The sequence below is a fragment of the Trypanosoma theileri genome (assembly GCF_002087225.1).
Source record: "Trypanosoma theileri isolate Edinburgh chromosome Unknown TM35_Tth_45_V1, whole genome shotgun sequence".
Lineage (NCBI taxonomy): Eukaryota > Euglenozoa > Kinetoplastea > Trypanosomatida > Trypanosomatidae > Trypanosoma > Trypanosoma theileri.
Genome location: NW_021639887.1, coordinates 3,643 through 15,263, shown reverse-complemented (window position 1 = coordinate 15,263; position 11,621 = coordinate 3,643). Strand labels below are relative to the sequence as shown.

Here is an 11,621-nt window from a genome sequence, read left to right as displayed (position 1 = left end):
CTCCAAGAACACACACACACACAATGGAGTAGTAGCAATAATAATTATTATAGGATAAACACAGAGAGCAAAAAAACACACAAAACACATTAACATTAAGAAACAAAAAAAGAAGAAAGAAAATCCCAACGGGTGAAAGATTAGTTAGACTGTAGGGATGTATGCAAAAAAGAAAAGAAAACAAAGGATGACCTGAGTCANACACACACACACACAATGGAGTAGCAATAATAATAATTATTATAGGATAAACACACAGAGAGCAAAAACACACAAAACACATTAACATTAAGAAACAAAAAAGAAGAGAATATCCCAACAGGTGGAAGATTAGTTAGACTGTAGTGTGTATGCAAAAAGAAAAAGGAAAAGAAAACAAAGGATGACCTGAGTCACACCACACCACCACCACCATTACAATCAGCACACAAGAATACAGGCCAGTGTAACCACAATCAGTAGTGGTACACGCACCCACACAGAACTGCTGATACTGCTGCTGCTGTCTGCATCACCCTTCTTGTTGTTTGTGAGTTCAGGAGGAAGTGTTGTTGTTGTTGTTGTTGTTGAGGTGGTGGTGGTTGATTCCTCATTAGTGGATGTATTGTCACTTTCGGAGGTTGTATTCGCTGAGTTATTCGTTGATGTCTCTGTAGAATTACCACCTTCCGCAGTTCCATCAGTTTGCGAAGGTGCAGAAGTAGGAGATGATTGTGCACCTGTACCTTCTCCACTGGCTGCACTGGTGTTGACTGCGCTACTGTCATTGGATGTATCACCAGTTTGTTGAGGTTGCTGTGGTGAAGCTCCTTGATTTGAGTTCTCTTTCACCCCAGGAGATGCTTCTTCACTTCGTATTGGATCTTGACTGCTCTCTTGCTGCTGATGAATTCCTTGACCCTTTCCTGCAGCAGCCTCTGCACCTGGTAACTTATTCCCCCTCTCGTTGTGCAGATTAGAGGTAGTAGTAGTGACTCCAGCTCCACGACCCAGTCCACTCGTCTGAGGAGATAGGCCACTAACTCCAGCACCGTGCTGTTGACCAACTTCAGATTGATTCTGATGACCGTGGGTGTTAGGCCCTTGAGCACCACCAGCACCGGGACCACTAGCAGCAGCCTCAGCACAAGGTTTACCGTCAACAGAACGTTCGTCACCATCAGGGCAACTGACAGGAGTACTTTGAAGAAGAATCTTTGTCTCACTCTCCGTATCAGGGACTTGGTCGGAAAGATCGGCGGCAGGCACTTCTTCAGCGAGGACGTGCACACACGCACATGAGAGCAGGAGAGCGAGGATACACAGCACGTAGCGCATCATCATTATCATTACAATACTTTTTGTAGTAGTCTTACTTCAATCGCTTAAAGACAAAAAAAGAAAACCCAATAAGAAAAAACAGAAACAAAGTTAATCAATGTAAACAAGAAAATGAAAACACACACCAAATCAAACAACAATCAACAATTACAGCAGAAGCACACACATAACAGAAAACTGCAACCATAACTCAGAAAGTACCCCAATTGAAGTAAAAACACACACAATACCCAATAACGAACAGATAATCCCAATAAACCCCTCAAAAGAAAAAAAAAACGAAATTAAAGAATACGACCATTAAAAGAGTAAAGCACAGAAATACATCAAAATGCCTCTTCCTGTAGGACGTAGCACAATTATAAATATACTTATGTATTCCTTATGATTGTTTCTCACTGCACAAAACACTCCAACACACAACAATGCAGGAAAAAGCACACAGTGCCCAAGCAAAGAAAGCGAAAAAAAAAAAAAACACAAATTAAGAACAGGACCAACTGCACAAAAATAACTCACAGACCACTGAATATGCTGGTCTGTTAAAGCAATTACGAATACAAATTGTATTAACTACTATTTGTTCCTTTGCTCTTATAAAACAGATTACCAAAAACCGTGCAGGGCAAAAGCACAGAATGACCCACGAGCACCAAAACAAAGAAAGAAATATTAACCATTAGCCCAATTTACCCAGTAAACACATAGAAATACACCAACTATGGGTATAAGTCTATATGTGTATATACGCAATTATAAATATAAACTCATCTGCTATTATTATTTCCTTTTCACTACGAAAAACAGTTCATCATCATTACAGTGCAAGCCCAGGCACACACAGAGAGTGTCCAATAAAACACACAATACTCCACGGCTCTAGTTTATGTATATTAAATTACACGCACACACATCTGTGTACTAGCACGGAATATATTCCGTCAGTGAGCAGAACAGCCCAGTTTTCTGCACACACAACGGGAAAAGCAAGTAATGGAATTATTAGGAAAAGAACACACACACATAAAAGAAAAGAAAAGAAATTCGAATTAAAAGTGAAAGATGGTAAACAGATTACTAGTTTATTCACCCATGGGGTGGATGTATGCACATATGATTATAATAGGAAAACCATTATTATTATTTGACCTCAGATGAGTTCCATCGTTCAGTACACAGTAGCGGAGAACAACACAACCATAATCAGCAGAGGTGCTGCAGTGCGCATCCACACAGGACTGACACTGCTGCTGTCAACATTAGCCTTATTCTTCTGTACAGTGGAGGCGATGTTGCTGCTTATCTCTGCGTTGGGTACAGGTGCAGGAGATGTAGTGGTGGTTGGTGCTTCTGTGGTAGTGTTCTCAGGGCTCAGCGGATTAGTGGTATTTGTTTCTGGTGAGTTTGGTACGGTAGTCACATCATCAGTTGCAGTAGAATGCTGAGTAAGATTAGAGTCACGAGAAGAAGTCACGGTTGATTCTTCACTGACAGTATTCTCGGTGCTCGGCTGAGAAGTGGTGTCGTTTTCGTTGGAGCTTTCTGTGGCAGTGGGAACTGCAGCTGCAGGAGATTGCTCTGTAGGATTAGAGTCATCAGATGTATTGATATCCCTTGCGTCATTCGACGTTTCTTCGTTACCTTGTGAAGGTGCAGCAGACTCTTGAGTTTGCCTTTGTGAATCACGTTCCGAGGCAGGATCTTTCGGTGAGTTATCACTTTCAGCACGAACAACTTCTCTCGCTTCCACTTCCGCTTCTGTATTTAATTCACCACTTCCACCTTCTCTCTCATGAGCACTACTGCCTGGTCGGCCAGCTCCAATCCCTCCCACAACATTACTAGTTAAATCTGGTGCTCTTGCATTTCCACTAGGAGCCTGTTCTGGTGAAGGAGCGGGACTCCCATTTTTATTCCAGACATTACAACCCATTATAGGGGTCTCATCACTGCTACCTTTACACTTCTTTTCATTGCTTTCTTTTACATTAAAATCCACATCCATCCAACTACCTACATACGCCATCACCGCCTTTGGCTGTCCAGCATTAACAGTAGTAGTAGTAGCAGCCATGGTATACCCGCAGGTGCAGCACAGCACAACGGCCAACACACACATCACACGGCGCATCACCATCACGAGAGAGACAATAGTTTGGATTGCGTAGAAACACTGATATAGAAAGAAAAACAATCAAAAAGTAAAGAAAGAAAATAAATCAAGTATCGAACATGTTAGGACAAACAATTCGATTACCACTATGGAAACTCACATCGTGAAAGTAAAACCTACCAGTTAAAGAATGCAATACAGCGCAATAACCTCAGTAAGAGTAAAAACAAAAACAAAGCCCACACTCACAATTATATCAAAAAGGCTCAATGCCCAAGCAAACCATAAGCAAACAAACAGATATTAATCATTAGCCCAAATTTACACAGTAAACATAGAAATATACACCAACTATGGGTGTAAGTCTATATGTGTGTATACGCAATTATAAATATAAATTCATCTTTTATTATTATTATTTTTTTACTAGAAAAAGCAGTTCATTATCATCATAGTGCAAGCCCAGGTGCACACACACAGAGAGCAAAAAAACACACAAAACACACTAACATTAAGAAACAAAAAAAGAAGAAAGAAAATCCCAACAGGTGAAAGATTAGTTAGACTGTAGTGTGGATGTATGCAAAAAAGAAAAGAAAACAAAGGATGACCTGAGTCACACAACACCACCACACCATTACAATCAGCACACAAGAATACAGGACAGTGTAACCACAATCAGTAGTAGTACACGCACCCACACCGAACTGCTGATACTGCTGCTGCTGTCTGCATCACCCTTCTTGTTGTTTGTGAGTTCAGGAGGAAGTGTTGTTGTTGTTGTGGTGGTGTCTGTGTCTGCATTTCCCGCACCTTCTTGGTTACTTGTTGCCTCAGTCCCTGCAGATGAAGTGCCATTCTCAGGTGTTGCAGCACCAGAACCAACATCACTCCCCGTGGCCGAATTGTTGGAAGAAGAAGAAGGTTGTGCTGTTTCACTTCCCTGTTTAGATCCACCTTCTTCGGTTGCACTGACCACACTGCTTTCAGTTTGACCGGCAGCGGTAGGAGCACCTCCAGTAACCCCAGCAGGAGAAGAAACACCACCTTGTGAACCGTTTCCATTTTGAGTTTCAAGAGTCTCTTTTTCAGCAGGAGGATCAACAGCAACAGTTGGGTTGGGACGATCCTCTTGTCTTGCATGAGGATGAGATCCCTGTTCACTTACAGGACGGCTTGCACCATCGGGACCTCGATGTTCGTTTTCATTAGTTACACGGTTTTCATTTGGTTTCGCATCAGCCGGTTCTTGTGTTTGGTTTTGACAACCAGACCCACCAGTAGCGCAATTGTCTTGAGTCTCATCAACATTGGTAGGGCAACTATCCGCCCCAGATGGAGGGTTCACACAATCCTTACGAGCAGGGTCAGGTTCACTAACGCCAGGAGTACACGGAGTACCATTCTTGCCTGGAGGACAATCTCCAACACCACCACTAGGTTGCCCTGCAAGAACACCAGAAGCTTCAACACCACCAGGAGCAGAAGCAGGCCTTCCAGGTTCACCAACGGGTCGAGCAGCACCACCAGCAGCAGCACAACCACTACTACCATCTTCGCAACTGTTAGCAGCGTGTCCAGATGCAGCAGAAGGACGAGCAGCACAACTACCACTATCTTCACCGTCTTTGCAAGTGGAATCAGCCTCATTTACAGCTAGAGACTCTGCAGCTGCCATACAGAGACACTCAACACACAAAAGCAAAGCAAGAAAAAATAACACACGGCGCACCATCCTTGTTATAATAATTAAAAACACCCTCTGAGTTCACTTTTCTACAGATATAAGAAGAGAGAGAGAAATTCAAAACAAAACAAAAGAGCACAGAAGAATTAAAGAAAAGGTAATCAATAACAAATCCAGAAAAAACACCTAGATGGAATCTAATGAAAGGAAAATAAGAAATATTACCCAATATTATGAAACTCCCAATCAAAAAAAGAAACGAAAAATCCAACAGCAGAATGAACAGAACCGGAAAGCACACAAATACGTTTCTATGGATACGCTTTACAGGGTATACGCAATCATGATCAAAAAAGTATCTGTTACTCTTTTCCCTTACCTTACTCAGGACAAAGCAGATCAACAAAATACTGCAGGGCAAAACACACTCAACGCCCCAGCAAACCACAAGCAAAGAGACATTAACCATTAGCCCAATTTACCCAGTGCACACAGAAATACACACCAATTATGGGTGTAAGTCCATATGTGTGTGTATATACGCAATTATAAATATATATTCATCTGTTATTATTATTTCATTTTCCCACTACAAAAAAACAACAGTTCACCATTATTATAGTGCAAGCCCAGGTGCACACACACAGAAAGCCTCCAAGAACACACACAATACCCCATGGCTCTAGTTTATGTATTAAACTACTGCACACACACATATGTGTGTCCTAGCAAGAGATGTATACCGTCAGTGAACAGAACAGCCCAGTTTTCTGCAAACACACAACGGGAAAAGCAAGTAATGAAATTATTAGAAAAAGAACACACACACATAAAAGAAAAAGAAATTCCAATTAAAAGAGAAAGCTGGTAAACAGATTATTCGTTTATTTCACCCATGAGGGATGTACGCAATTATGATTATGTTAGTTTTACCATTATTATTATTTGTCCTCAAGTGAGTCCAACCTATCAGTACACAGTAGCGGAGAACAACACAGCCACAATCAGTAGTGGCACACGTACCCACACAGAACTGATACTGCTGCTGTCTGCCTTACGCTTCTTTGGTTGTTTGGTCTCGCTCCTTGCAGGCAAGGGAGGTATCGGTGGTGTAATTGCGGGTAATTTCTCCTTAATAGGTGTATTAGAAGTGACCCTCGTTGATTCACTCTGTGCAGGTGAAGATGAAGTTTGTGAGGAAGTCTGTACATTAGGTGATCCTGAAGCACTCACTTCAATAGTAGGTGAAGATGCTTCAGTATTTTCTTGTTGAGTATCACCAGTTCCTTGCGTGTTTGTAGTACTCGGTTTTTGTTCTTTACTCTTAGAACCACGGATGCCAGCAACAGTAGGAAAACCAACATCCGTAGGAGGAACACCACCAACGTTAAGCATAGCTTTAGGCACACCAGGAAATCCTTGGTCATTTGGTTCATCGCGGGAAACACCAGAAGGAACATTGGGAACACCAGCACCAGCACCAGGGTGAGAACCAAGGGTTGCAGGGGAAGGAGCAACACCACCTGGGACCGCAGGAGTAGCTTCGTTAATGTTACCACCCCGAAAAGAAGGAACATCAACGGGTACACCAGGGAGCAAAGGTTTTTCACGAGTTCCAGAATTGGCAGGACCACCACTACGAACAGAAGCATTAACAGGAAAACCAGGAGCTGTAGGAACAGCTCTTACACCCTTTGCATCTTCGGAAAACTTACGACCTTCAAAAACGGCTTCAGAGGGAGGGCTTTCAACCTCAGTAGCAGAAGGGTTGAATGGAGCAACATTTTTGCCTGGCTCAAGATGAACACCAACCCCTGACAGACCACCCACACCAGCATCAGGTGTAGAACGAAGAGCAACACTGTGTGAACCAATCATGCCGGGCACACCAGCAATAGCAGGACCAGGCTGAAACCCAAGTTTGTCAGCAGCAGTAGCAGGAGAAGGAACACCTGGAGGACGAACACCTACTCCAGGAACCCCAACACCAGGAACACCAACTCCGGGAACACCATGAGAAGGAGCACCATCACTGGACTGTTGAATCACCGGTGGGGTGGGAATACAATTATCACCATTCTTACGAGGGCCAGGACACGGTGTATAATCAACACCAGCCCCAGGGTGCAAGCCAGGGTTTACTGCACGAGAACCAGGAAGAACATCAGGAGAAACAAAAACACCATGCACCCCTGGGTAAGCACCAGTTACACTAGTTGTACTTCGCAAATCAGGCGGAGGAGGGCGAGGTTGAAGTTGATTAGCCATTACGCATCCAGAAGCACAGCACAACATAAGAACCAGTAAACACAGCATGCGGCGCATCATTTCCCTCATAGTCATAATAGTTGTAGTGTGTTTTGCTTAAAAACAATGGACTAAAAAATAGAAAAACAATATGAGAGATAAAAAAAAGTAATCCAAACACAGTAAAATACAAAGAAACACAATAATGTAAAAATAAAAAAATAAACCAGTTAGAGAAAACAAAACAGCAACGTAAGCTCAGTCAAGAACAAATAAAAGGACCGACCAATATTCAAACGGCTACCACACAAAGCACACCACACCAGGAAACCACAAAAAAAAATATATTATAGGTTTTCCAAGTACACAAACAAAGAACAACTCATTCTAAACGGTCCAAAAGCAATTACGAGTATTCATGTTTCGTTTTTCACTTTCTTTTAATTTCATTGGTCAAAGCAAAGCAATCACCAGAATGCAAACGAAAACTCACACAAGAGCCCAACACACACAATGGAGTAGTAGCAATAATAATTATAGGATAAACACAGAGAGCAAAAAAACACACAAAACACATTAACAATAAGAAACAAAAAAGATAATTTCAACAGGTGGAACATTAGTTAGACTGTAGTGTGGATGTATGCAAAAAAAAAAGAAAAAGAAACCAAAGGATGACCTGAGTCACACCACCATACCACCAATACAATCAGCACACAAGAATACAGGCCAGTGTAACCACAATCAGTAGTGGTACACGCACCCACACAGAACTGCAGATACTGCTGCTGCTGTCTGCATCACCCTTCTTGTTGTTTGTGAGTTCAGGAGGAAGTGTTGTTGTTGTTGTGGTGGTGGTGGTGGTGTTGGTTGATTCCTCATTATTTGTTGTAGTGTCATCCGAAGTATTTGCAGTTCCTTCTGGTGAGGGTGATGCAGGAGTCCCAGCAGCATCGGCAGTAGATGATTGTGGTCCATTATCTTCTTGTGATTCTGCAGTTGTTTGGGCAGCGGATTCTGTATTGGGTGTAGTATCATTTCTTTTAGGTTCGTCTTCTCCTGTAATTGGAGACGGCTGCACTTCCATAGTGTTCTGTTGTGACTGTGCAGTACCAGGTTTACCTTGTGGACCGGTTGGTTGCGGCTCTGCCGGCAATTCAGTTTCTCGGCTGTTACTGTCATCATGTCTACCATTATTCGTTGGCGGTGTTGGTGTTGGTGTTGGTGTTGCGGCTCCTTTGGCTGCCTCAGTCGTTCGACCACCTGGATTAACTGTTTCTTTAGTCACTTGAATTTCTGCTTCTTCTTTTCTGTGCTCACTACCAGAATCTCTTCTTTCCACTTCATCACGTTTTCTCCCAGAATCATCAGAATGCTGCTTCTCTTCTATTTCTTCGGCAGGGTCACTGCATTTAGATGCATCATCCTTCGAAGTGCATTGTTCTTTCTTAGAAGAAAGCCCACTAGCAGAAGAAGGACACTCTTCAGCACCATCAGCTACAGAAGTACGAGGACATTCACGAGAAGAACCGGGGGATTGAGAAACCGTTTCACCCGTCCCACACACAGAGGGTACACTCAGAAACAAAATCAAAGCACACAACAAAAAGCGCAGTAGCATCGCAATAAAAATTATTCTCGTTGCTTTCGACCGCTAAACCTGGATAAGGAATAAAAAAGAAAGCAAAACAAAAAGCCAATAAAAAAGAAGCACGGAGAAAGTAAAGACAAGAAAAAGCATCAGTCACACAAAACACTAACACCAAAATAAACAATATAGAGTCCAAAAAATAGGCACATCGCACCAACTGTCTCAGTAAATCCAGAAAAAAGAAAACTATCGGCATCATCAAACAAAAAATTCAAAGAACCATAGCTTTGCTTTAAGTTCATTTGTAATAATAAATATATCTCTGTACGACTGATATTATGCTTTCGTTCCGCACTACGCAGAGTACAATAACAATAAAGGAGCAATCACACACAATGACCCAGCAAAACTTACTAGCAAACAAACAGTTATTAACTATTAGCCCAATTTACCAAGTAAACACAGAAATATACACCAACTATGGGTGTAAGTGTATATATGTGTATATATACGCAATTATAAATATAAATTCATCTGTATTCATTATTATTTCCTTTTCCTCTCACTGCAAAAAGCAGTTCATCATCATCATCACAGTGCAAGCCCACAGTCACACACAGAGAGTCTCCAAGAACACACACACAATGGAGTACCAATAATAATTATAGGATAAACACACAGAGAGCAAAAACACAAAAAACACATTAACAATAAGAAACAAAAAAAAGAAGAGATAATCCCAACAGGTGAAAAGATTAGATAGACTGTAGGGATGCATACAAAAAAGAAAAAGAAAACAAAGGATGACCTGAGTCACACCACCATCACACTCAATCAGCACACAAGAATACAGGCCAGTGTAACCACAATCAGTAGTGGTACACGTACCCACACAGAACTGCTGATACTGCTGCTACTGTCTGCATCACCCTTCTTGTTGTTTGCAGTCTCAGGAGGAAGTGTTGTTGTTGTTGTTGTTGTGGTGGTGGTGGTGTTTGTTTCTGTATTTCCCACATCAGTGCTTTGGGTGCTTGTGGGCTCAGTTCCTGCAGATGTACTGCCATTTTCTGTTGAAGTGTCAGATCCACTGGTACTCTCTGTGACTGTAGTGGGAGAAGAAGAAGGCTGTTGTGCTGCACCGTCAGCCGTTGTTGCACTTCCACCTGCTTCTCCTTTGTCGCTGCTTTCAGCGTGATCTTCAACTGCAATCTGGCCACCAGGTCTCTCACCAGGAGCTGAAGCAGCGTGATCAGCTTCGCGTTGATCAGGTTTCGTAGCTTGACTTGCTTCCGGAATAGAATTGGGTGAAGCAACATCACCAACTGCAGGAAGAGCACCAGGACCAGCAGCTCCTGTTCCTGGTTCTTCAGCGCCAGCAGCACCAACAGGACCGGGTTTGCCTTCACGAAGTTCTTCCTTGTGTGTAGTTGGTGCTGGTTCCTTTGGTGTAGTTGGAGCTGGTTCCTTTGGTGTAGTGCAAGGAGCAAGAGAATCAGGAACACAATTCTCTTGGACGTCACCACTAGCGGTAGTACAATTCTTCTTGGCAGTTTCTTCACAATCAGTAGGAGAATCTCCACTACGAGCAGGAGGACACTGCACATCAGGAGAACAAGTACCAGTAGGACCAGCAGGACCAGCAGGGCCTGTCTCACTTCTTTCCTCTGGTGCTTTGGCACGAGAAAGCTCTTCAGAGGCCACACACACAGAAGCAATGCTTAGCAGCAAAGTAAGTAAATACAACACACGGTATAACATCATCACCACAAAAACAATATTTTTTCCTCTGTTTAAATCAGTTAACTACAAAGAGAAGAAAACATAAAGCAACAAAATAGAGAACTCACACAGAGAAAAAAGAAAAAAAACAAACAACACAAACTATACGAAATCCATTATCGGTGCACCACATAAAACGTCCCACATAAAGCAATAACGAAAACAAAAAAACAATTAAGGGCAAGACCATGTGCCCAACAAACACAGAACTCCAAAGAACAATGGGTATGCTTGACTTAATATGCAATTATGAAAATATATTTTCCTATTATTATGTCCGTTTCACCCTTGAAAGGAGAAAACATTAAAACGCCGCGGGTCAAGACACACAGCGCACCAGCAAATCACAAACAAACAAAGAAAAAGATATTAACCATTAGCCCAATTTACCCAGTAAACACAGAAATACACCAACTATGAGTACAAGTATATATGTGTATACAAGCAATTATAAATATAAATTCATCTGTTATTATTATTTCTTTTTTCCTCCCACTGCAAAAAGCAGTTCATCATCATCATCACAGTGCAAGCCCAGGTGCACACACACAGAGAGAGTCTCCAAGAACACACACAATAGAGTAGCAATAATAATAATAATTATAGAATAAACACAAAGAGAGCAAAAACACACACAAAACACATTAACATTAAGAAACAAAAAAAAAAGAGAAATCCTAACTGGTGGAAAATTAGTTAGACTGTAGGGATGTATGCAAAAGAGAAAAGAAACCAAAGGATGACCTCAGTCACACCACCACCACACCATTACAATCAGCACACAAGAATGCAGGCCAGTGTAACCACAATCAGTAGTGGTACACGCACCCACACAGAACTGCTGATACTGCTGCTGCTGTCTGCATCACCCTTCTTGTTGTTTG

The 11,621-nt window shown here is 42.0% G+C and overlaps 6 protein-coding genes across 6 annotated transcripts; all 6 read right to left on the bottom strand.

The window, feature by feature from the left end:
* Nucleotides 1–420: 420 nt before the first annotated feature.
* On the bottom strand, nucleotides 421–1,329 carry TM35_000451050 (uncharacterized protein; the record flags this gene model as incomplete). Its single annotated transcript, XM_029030202.1, has 1 exon — nucleotides 421–1,329. One exon carries the CDS (start codon nucleotides 1,327–1,329, stop codon nucleotides 421–423), a length of 909 nt encoding a protein of 302 aa, XP_028878433.1.
* Nucleotides 1,330–2,488: 1,159 nt separating this feature from the next.
* TM35_000451040 (uncharacterized protein) lies at nucleotides 2,489–3,457 on the bottom strand (the record flags this gene model as incomplete). Its single annotated transcript, XM_029030201.1, has 1 exon — nucleotides 2,489–3,457. The coding sequence occupies one exon, from the start codon at nucleotides 3,455–3,457 to the stop codon at nucleotides 2,489–2,491; it is 969 nt and encodes a 322-aa protein (XP_028878432.1).
* A 619-nt stretch (nucleotides 3,458–4,076) lies between these two features.
* On the bottom strand, nucleotides 4,077–5,111 carry TM35_000451030 (uncharacterized protein; the record flags this gene model as incomplete). The annotated part of the gene is made up of 1 exon (XM_029030200.1): nucleotides 4,077–5,111. The coding sequence occupies one exon, from the start codon at nucleotides 5,109–5,111 to the stop codon at nucleotides 4,077–4,079; it is 1,035 nt and encodes a 344-aa protein (XP_028878431.1).
* A 978-nt stretch (nucleotides 5,112–6,089) lies between these two features.
* Nucleotides 6,090–7,457, bottom strand: TM35_000451020 (uncharacterized protein; the record flags this gene model as incomplete). The annotated part of the gene is made up of 1 exon (XM_029030199.1): nucleotides 6,090–7,457. One exon carries the CDS (start codon nucleotides 7,455–7,457, stop codon nucleotides 6,090–6,092), a length of 1,368 nt encoding a protein of 455 aa, XP_028878430.1.
* Nucleotides 7,458–8,076: 619 nt separating this feature from the next.
* On the bottom strand, nucleotides 8,077–8,988 carry TM35_000451010 (uncharacterized protein; the record flags this gene model as incomplete). Its single annotated transcript, XM_029030198.1, has 1 exon — nucleotides 8,077–8,988. One exon carries the CDS (start codon nucleotides 8,986–8,988, stop codon nucleotides 8,077–8,079), a length of 912 nt encoding a protein of 303 aa, XP_028878429.1.
* An 804-nt stretch (nucleotides 8,989–9,792) lies between these two features.
* Nucleotides 9,793–10,719, bottom strand: TM35_000451000 (uncharacterized protein; the record flags this gene model as incomplete). Its single annotated transcript, XM_029030197.1, has 1 exon — nucleotides 9,793–10,719. The coding sequence occupies one exon, from the start codon at nucleotides 10,717–10,719 to the stop codon at nucleotides 9,793–9,795; it is 927 nt and encodes a 308-aa protein (XP_028878428.1).
* Nucleotides 10,720–11,621: the final 902 nt, after the last annotated feature.